Raw genomic sequence first — 8258 nt, 5'->3', positions numbered from 1 at the left:
CCTTGACGCTGCAATAGAAAGTAAGACAAGACCCAGCATGGCAAATGTGAGAGTAGAAGTCGACCTACTCAAACCAAGGCTAAACAAGGTTTGGGTGGGGCTCAAACATGAAGGCTCTCCACTAACTGGTTTTACCCAGAAGGTGGAATATGAAAATATCCCAAAATATTGCAAACACTGCAAAAAATTGGGACAAAATATGAATGATTGTTGGATCTTGGAGAGAAAGAGGATCATAGAGGCAAAAAGGGAAAATACTAAAGCTAAGAGAGCGGAACAAGGAGAAACAAGCAATGCCGAAGATAATGGTAAGGCCACGAATGCTAACGACCAGAATGCCGAAGATGTAGAACAAAATACTCAAGCTGGCAGACCTCAAGCAAAGCGAAAGAACAAGAACAAGGAAACTGTGAATATAGAAAATGTTGATGTTGAAACTATCAACAATGAGCTGATAAGAAATGAGGAGAAATACGAGGAACAAGAGACTGATGATGTGTGAAATCTCAATAAGGAGGAGGATAAGGACAAGATGGTTGTTAGAATAAACAAAAACAAAAAGAAGAAGAAGAAAGATAGCAATAAGGCTCTCGAAAAGAAAACCAAGGTTACCTTCAAGCTGAACAAAGACCAACAAGAAGCTGGAAATAACACCAACAACAAGAGGAAGGATAAGAAGAAAGATATAATTCAGAAGGAGGCACATACCAGTAATAAACCAGAGGCTGGCGATAGTATTTATAACAACAATGTAAAACAAATCTCGAATGAGGGATTTCCTGAAAAGACAGAACAAAGGACCATGGAATGTGTCAACAGGGATCAACAAAGTTCCTCTAATGTACCTCCGGAGGTCAACCAAGCGTTAATGACAGAAGATGTTGAGGATTTCGAAGTGGAAAGAAGAAGAGAGGTAAATACCAAATATTTGGATACACAAGGAAGCAGTAATGAGATTGTGGAAAATTCAGTGATGGAATCTAGCCTAAATACTGAGATAAAAAACCAGAAGGGGATAAACCTTGTGGTGGATCTCAACTTACGCCACGATACAGAGAATTACCATACGGAGGAAGAAGATATAAGAGATAGCTCAATGGATGGGGTTGACGATGAGACTGCTAATTCTAAAAGATTCAACTTTCCGAGGATGAACAATGGGACTCTAATGACCTAGGGAGGTACCATATGAAAGAAGTTGTACAAAAGTGTGGCTTATCTCTAGTTAAGAGGGGAAGAAGACAAAGAAGAAATCACAAAAGAAGTACTAAGAATTCCATCTCTTTGAGTAAGGGAAGGACACAAAAAAATCCATATAATGTCTTTATGATCAATGCACTTTTTTGGAACATAAGAGGTGTGAGGACCAAAAAAGCAATACACAGACTTAAGAGTCTAGTCAAAAGGAATAACATCCAGTTTGTAGCAATTTTTGAACCTTTTATCAACATGAACAAGATTGAGGGATATGAAAAGTTTTTGCGTTTCCATCACTGCATTAGCAATGATATTGGGCAGATTTGGTTTTTTTGGAATCAAAATTTACATGCCACGATAGTATCGAATGAAGACCAACAAACCACTTTGTATATGGATAATGGCTCTGGCGTAAATGGGGTGCATATAACTTCTGTTTACGCTAAATATAGTGAAATAGAGAGGGTGGACCTATGGGATAGCCTTGCTAACATGAACTCTCAAGTGCAAGATGCTTGGTGCATAGGGGGAGATTTTAACGTTATCCTGGAGGCTTCCGAAAAACTAGGAGGAAAACTGTATCAGGCTATTGAGAGCTTGGATTTTGCCAATTGTATGGTGAGATGTGGGGTGGAAGATGCAGGTTACGTGAGCTCTACTCACACTTGGTGCAACAACAGGAGGCCGAGAAAGAGGATATGGAAAAGGTTTGATAGGGTGCTTATCAATGATGGTTGGCTTCATAAATTCCAAAATATTATGGTAAGACATTTGAGCAGGACAGGGTCAGATCATAGACCTTTACTGGTAAAATGTTTTCACAACTAACAAGAACCTATAAAATACTTTAGATTCTTCAATTTCTGGATCGATCAACCTGATTTTTATGATGTTGTGGAAAAGGAATGGATAATCCATGTTAAGGGTCACCCTATGTGGATCATGCAACAAAAGCTTAAGAACTTGAGTAAAATTCTTAGTGTTTGGTCTAAAGACGGAGATATCTTCAAAAAAGTTGAGGAATGGGAGGAGATAGTACAAAGACTTGAAGATATTGATGTTATGGATAACACTGAAGAGTCCACCGTTAATTTAAATAAGGGCCAAGCGGAATATGTTTCTTGGATGGCAATGCAAGAGGCTTTGCTAAAACAGAAAGCTCAAATTAGATGGTTTGAGGAAGAAGATAACAATACTTGGTACTTTCATAATGTTATCAAAGACAAGACACGAGAAGAAGGCTTTAGATCCATAGAATACAAAACCACAATGGCAATTGGATCCAAGATAGTGATAAGATTGGTAAAGCTGTTGTCAAACAGTTGTCTAAACGTTTTCATCTCCCTGAACATACAGTGGATGATAATGTTGTGTCTTGCATCACTGAATGTATCATCGACGAGGATAATCTTATGTTGTCCACTATGCCTAATGAAGGCGAGATTAAAACGACTATTTTTAATATGAGTCCTACTAGTTCTACTGGACCAGATGGTTTTAATGGCATGTTTTACTAGAGATGTTGGGAAATTATCAAACCAGAGTTAGTGAATTTTATCCAAAGTTTCTTCAAAGCTCTGGTTCTGACCAAATATTATTCTCATGCTTGCCTTGTTTTAATCCTGAAAGTCAACTCTCCTTCTAATTTTGTTGACTTTAGACCGATTAGTCTAAGCAACTTTTCTAGTAAGATTATCTCCAAGATTCTTGCTAGAAGACTTAACACTCTTTTACCTAAGTTGATATCCCTTAATCAAAGTGGTTTTGTCAAAGGCAGGCTCATCACAGATAATGTTATGTTGGCTCATGAAATAGTTCAAAGTATTTCTCAGCCTAACGTGGGTAGCAATGTTGTGATAAAGTTAGATATGGCTAAAGCTTATGATAGGATATCTTGGAAATTTCTTATTACGGTTCTTAGAAATTTTGGTTTCTTTGTTTGGTGGACTGAGATTATATGGAGATGGATTTCTTAGACGTGATATTCGATCATCGTCAATGGTAATAGAACTAGTTTCTTTACCTCATCCCAAGGTTTGAAGCAAGGGGATCCCCTGTCCCCTTCTCTTTTTGTTCTGGGATCTGAAGTTCTGTCAAGAATGCTCAATAATCTTTACGATCATCCTAATTTTTACCCCTTCTCTATGAGTATGAATGGCCCTCAGATTAATCATCTGGCATATGCAGATGACATTGTCATTTTCTGTTGTGGATGCGTTGGAAGCACTTAAATTAAGTATTTTATTATATTTTTAGTAGATTTATTTATTATTCTAGAATAGGATTTATATTTCATAGTTTTATAAGGATTAGGTTAAGTTATAGTTATTAGTTTGGAATAGGATTTAGGTCTCCTACTTTCATAAAAATTATATTTCCTATTGATGTAATAAGACTACTATTTAAAGGGGCTTTTGATGAATAAATTGGCAAGTCATATTTCAGTAAAAAGCAAGAAATCGGAGTTCCCTCTTCCATTGAACTCTAAGGTTTCAGTCTCCCTTCAATGAGCTGAAGTTATATACAAAAATAGGTCGATCTAGGAATTTGAACAAAGGCAAGGGACAGTCGAAGTCAATTGATTTAGATTTTCATGTTCATCGTCATGTGACTTTATCCTTCTCTAAGAATCCTAACAATTTGGTATCAGAGCCTAACACAATGGGCGATGAGATTAGTTCCATATTACACGATGAGATCAATTCCAAGTTTCACGAAGAACGTGTTAATACAGAAACACTAATGGACTCTAAACTTGCAGCTATGGAACAACGTCTTGGTGAAAGAATTGTCCAAGTCATTCAAGAACAATTTTCTAGCTTGAGAATTGGCTCTACAAAACCAGTAGTTCATGGGGTAGAATCAAGTAACGCCCAAACAATTGGTAAATCAACAAATTCGACTCCTAGAGGCAATACACTGCCTATTAAACCAGCTGATCATAATCATCAAACTAGTGGTAATTCCAATTTGACAATACCAAGATATGCAAAAATGGATTTTCCTACTTATGATGGCACCAACGACCCACTGATTTGGGCATATCGTTGTGAGCAGTTTTTTGAAAATCAACATACAAGAGATGCAAAAAAGGTTGGAGTCGTTGGATTTCACCTGTTGGGAGAAGCACAGTTATGGTAATATTAGCTTAAACGAGCGAAGGGGCCAATGAGTTGGGAAGACTTGCAAAAACAATGTTTCTAGCGATTTGGACCTCCTGAGAGTAGCAACCCGGTAGGTGAATCGATCATGCTTCGACAAACTGGTAGAGTTGAAATTTTTCAACGTTAGTTCCAAGAAAAGTTGGCTAGGGCTAATGAGCTTATTCCAGAACACTTGCACGTGGGAATATATATGGCAGGGTTGGATGATTCAATCAAATTGGACGTCCAAATCGCGCAAACCATCTGACTTATCAACGACTATGAGTATAGTCAGGGATTTAGAGCAAAAACAACAACTGCAAAAAGCGCAGCAGTCCCAGACAAGTCTTGGCAACACAGTAAACATGGCAAAATCTGCTACGAGTTCAGTCGATTCATTTAATACCAAGACCAACAACTAGACCCCTTTGGTGAAGCGATTAACTCGGGCAGAAATGGCAGAGAGAAGAGCTAAGGGATTATGCTATAATTGTGACGAACTATATTCCACAATTCACCAGTGCCAACGACTTTTCTGGCTGGAATTGGATGATTTAGCAGACAATATTCCAGAAGTTCTGGATGATTGCCGTGAATTTCGAGCTTGAGGAAAAGCTCTTTCAATGTAAGATGGGGGGGATTAATGTTGTGGATGCTTTGGAAGCCCTTAAATCAAGTATTTAATTATATTTTTTGTAGCTTTATTTATTATTCTAGAATAGGGTTTATATTTCATAGTTTTATAGGAATTATGTTAAGTTATAGTTATTAGTTTGGAATAGGATTTAGGTCTCATACATTCATAAGAATTAGATTTTCTATTGATGTAATAAGACTCCAATTTAAAGGGGCTTTTAATGAATAAATCGTTAAGTCATATTTCAGTAAAAAGCAAGAGATCGGAGTTCTCTCTTCCATTGAACTCTAAGGTTTCCGTCTCCCTTCAATGAGCTGAAGTTATACACAAAAATAGGTTGATCTAGGAATTCTAACAAAGGCAAGGGAAAGTCGAAGTCAATTGATTTAGATTTTCGTGTTCATTGTCCAATGACTTGATCCTTCTCTAAGAGTCCTAACATTTTCACTGCTGGCAAAAGAAAGTCTATTAAAGTTGTCATGAAACAGGTGAGGCTATATGAATAAAGCTCCGGGCAAAAGGTTAATAAGGAGAAGAGTTTTTTCTGCACTTCCAGTAAAATCTCACCCTCTAGGATCAATAGGATCTGATAAAACAAGTTTTAGACACAAGCAATTTCCTTTTACATATCTGGGGTGCCCTATCTATACCGAAAAGAGGAAAATCTGTTTAATGATTTAGTTAACAAAATCACCACCAAACTTTCTGGGTGTCATGCCAAACATTTATCCTCTGGTGGAAGGTTGTACTTATCAAAAGTGTCATCCAAGCAATCCCAACATATACTCTCGCAGATCTCAATCTCCTCAAAACTACTCTCACTCTCATTGAAAAGTTCATTGCTAACTTTTTTTGGGGGACTCAGGATGACAAAAAAAAATATCATTGGAGTGCGAGGGATAAATTATGTAACACCAAGGATTTCAAAGATATAGGTACTAAAACTCTTGTAGACATCAGGGAATGCTTTGCATACAAGAGATGGTGGAACCTGAGGACCCAACAATCTCTTTGGGCCTCGTTTGTTATGGCTAAATATTGTACCAGAGTAGGCCCTATTGCTAAAGCTATTAATGCTCCTCAATCCAATACTTGGAGGAAATGTATGCAAATCAAACACAACGTTGAATAACACATTGTCTGGAAGATCAATGATGGAGGGTGCAATTTTTAGTGGGATAATTGGACTGGAAAGGGTGCTTTAGCTAAGATTTTCACTAACCAGTCCATTTATTCTAAAACAAAAGTTAGTGAATTCATTCAAGAAGGGAGTTGGGATATGAATAAGCTTGCTGAATTTCTTCCTGATCAAATGGTTAATATCATAGCTAATATCCATATTGGCAAGTGGCCCAAGAAAGACATGGCTATGTGGGAGCTTGAGACAGAAGGCATATATTCTACCAAGTCGGCGCAGAACATTATTAGAACGCACAAAGAAGAGGATTTCACCACCAGTCAAGTATGACATCCTAAACTTCCTTTTAAAATTTATTTCCTTGCATGGAGAATCATCCATAGAAAACTTCCTTTCGATGATACTCTATGCAAGTTTGGGACTGACAGGGAGTGTCTTTATGTTTGTTGTGCACAAAAACAAAAGGAAACTGGGCAACACCTTTTTATAAACAACAACATAGCTAAACATATGTGGAACACTTTTGGGGTACCTCTAGGTATATGTACTCAGACAAATTGAAGCGTCAAATGAATTCTCAGAAAATGGTGGTCGACCAGAGTAAAAGGAACCATCCACAAAATGACCTTACACATAGTTCCTATTTTAATCTAATGGGAGAAATGGAGACAAAGGTGTTCTTGTAAATATGGTACACAAAAGATGTGTTGGTATAGAGGAATGGAGAACAACATCTGGTTGAACCTCAAGATGGCTATCAAGTTAGCTTTTCCAACATTTGAGATGGCAGACTCCTGGAAAAATTTCAGCGAAATAGTGGAGCATCTTAGACATACTACCGAATGGAAGATAATCAAATGGATTAATCCAACCACAGGAAAGGTGAAACTCAACACCGATAGGAGTTTCTTCAAAAATGGAGCTGGCATTGGTGGCATAATTAGGAATGAATATGGCAACATGATTATGGCATTTGCGGCAAAGTGGACCGTGCCATCAATAACAAAGAAAAGGCAAAAACGGCTAAGTATGGGATAGAATGGTGTGCTCAGAATGGGTTGACTAATTGAATAATTGAGGTAGACTCTATGATAATTGTGGATATGATAAAGAACAGAGGCACCAACAATCTTAAACTCTAGACTATAATCGAAGATATTGTGCAGATCATTAACAATATGAATTGTAGTATTGAACATTGCTTTAGAGAGGCTAACCAAGTGGTAGATAGACTAGCCAAATTTGATGCCATCAATGAGGGAAGCCATATCCTTCAAAACTGATAGCAGATCCCCAACAGTTCCAAAGGAGCTTATCACCTGGATAAAGCTCAATTACCTAGCATGAGAATTAAATATGTCAAGGCCAACTTCTTTGTTGGTTAAGTTTACTTTTGTACATATTGCTAGTCAAAGAACTAGCAACTTTTGTTGAGTTCCTTTGAACTCAATGGTGCATCAAGATGTAAGTTTTTTCTGGAAGAAATAAGATGCACATCCATTCATGGATGTAATTTATTAAAAAAAAAGGTGGTTGTTGGACTCAAGGTTTTGTTGGCACACGATCACCAAACTTTTGGTGTTCCTCCCTTGATTAAAATCTTAAGCCTTTACAAGTGATGCAAGATATTTTAATATAGGATAATCGAAAAGAATTAGTCAATCTTGAATATCTTCTCTTGGACCAGAGGTGCTTATTAACTCTAGGCTGCTGGAGAGAGCTCCTTCAATATCTTTGGCTTCAACAGATTCATCAGACTTAAGGAATTGATTAATAGTTGTGCTGCCAACTTATCTATGATGGTACCATCGTCGATGTGTTAGGCTTCCTTTCGCTTATTGCAATAGAAATGTCATTTCGAAAGAGGCCACTTAGAACAAAGACATGAATGATGGTTGTACATCGCAATATTTGAATGAATCATGTTCTAATAAAGTGGAATATAGATTATAAAGGGTTTATATGGCCAACCCCAATTAATTTGAGATTGTGGCATAGTTTTTGTTGTTATCCTCTTAAAAACTATCCTTCAGTAACTGAGGAATCAGTGATGATACTATTGGAATTTTTTTGTAGTTTTTCGATAACTTTCTTTGGGTATAATCTTTTATTTAACACTTTGTGTGCTTGTTCAGTAGATGTA

At 37.2% G+C, this 8258-nt stretch overlaps 2 protein-coding genes across 2 annotated transcripts; both read left to right on the top strand.

Moving 5' to 3' along the window:
- Positions 1-532: 532 nt before the first annotated feature.
- On the top strand, positions 533-1177 carry LOC125837742 (uncharacterized). Its single transcript, XM_049516817.1, has one exon. It carries the CDS (start codon positions 533-535, stop codon positions 1175-1177), a length of 645 nt encoding a protein of 214 aa, XP_049372774.1.
- Positions 1178-1590: 413 nt separating this feature from the next.
- On the top strand, positions 1591-2714 carry LOC125837741 (uncharacterized). Its single transcript, XM_049516816.1, has 3 exons — positions 1591-1904; positions 2049-2396; positions 2489-2714. The coding sequence occupies exons 1-3, from the start codon at positions 1591-1593 to the stop codon at positions 2712-2714; spliced, it is 888 nt and encodes a 295-aa protein (XP_049372773.1).
- The last annotated feature ends 5544 nt before the right edge of the window (positions 2715-8258 follow it).

The sequence above is a fragment of the Solanum verrucosum genome, unplaced genomic scaffold, assembly GCF_900185275.1.
Source record: "Solanum verrucosum unplaced genomic scaffold, falcon-dt-bn FXZP01000029.1, whole genome shotgun sequence".
NCBI classification, from domain to species: Eukaryota; Viridiplantae; Streptophyta; class Magnoliopsida; order Solanales; family Solanaceae; genus Solanum; species Solanum verrucosum.
The sequence above is the reverse complement of the archived record's forward strand: the minus strand, read 5'-3'. Positions and strand labels throughout refer to the sequence as shown.

Coding starts and splice junctions, on each gene's coding strand:
- LOC125837742 (XM_049516817.1), top strand. CDS start 533: ATGGTTGTTAGAATAAACAAAAACAAAAAGAAGAAGAAGAAAGATAGC.
- LOC125837741 (XM_049516816.1), top strand. CDS start 1,591: ATGGATAATGGCTCTGGCGTAAATGGGGTGCATATAACTTCTGTTTAC. Junction 1,905..2,048: donor AGAAAGAGGATATGGAAAAG/GTTTGATAGGGT, acceptor AAAATACTTTAG/ATTCTTCAATTTCTGGATCG. Junction 2,397..2,488: donor GAAGAAGATAACAATACTTG/GTACTTTCATAA, acceptor GATCCAAGATAG/TGATAAGATTGGTAAAGCTG.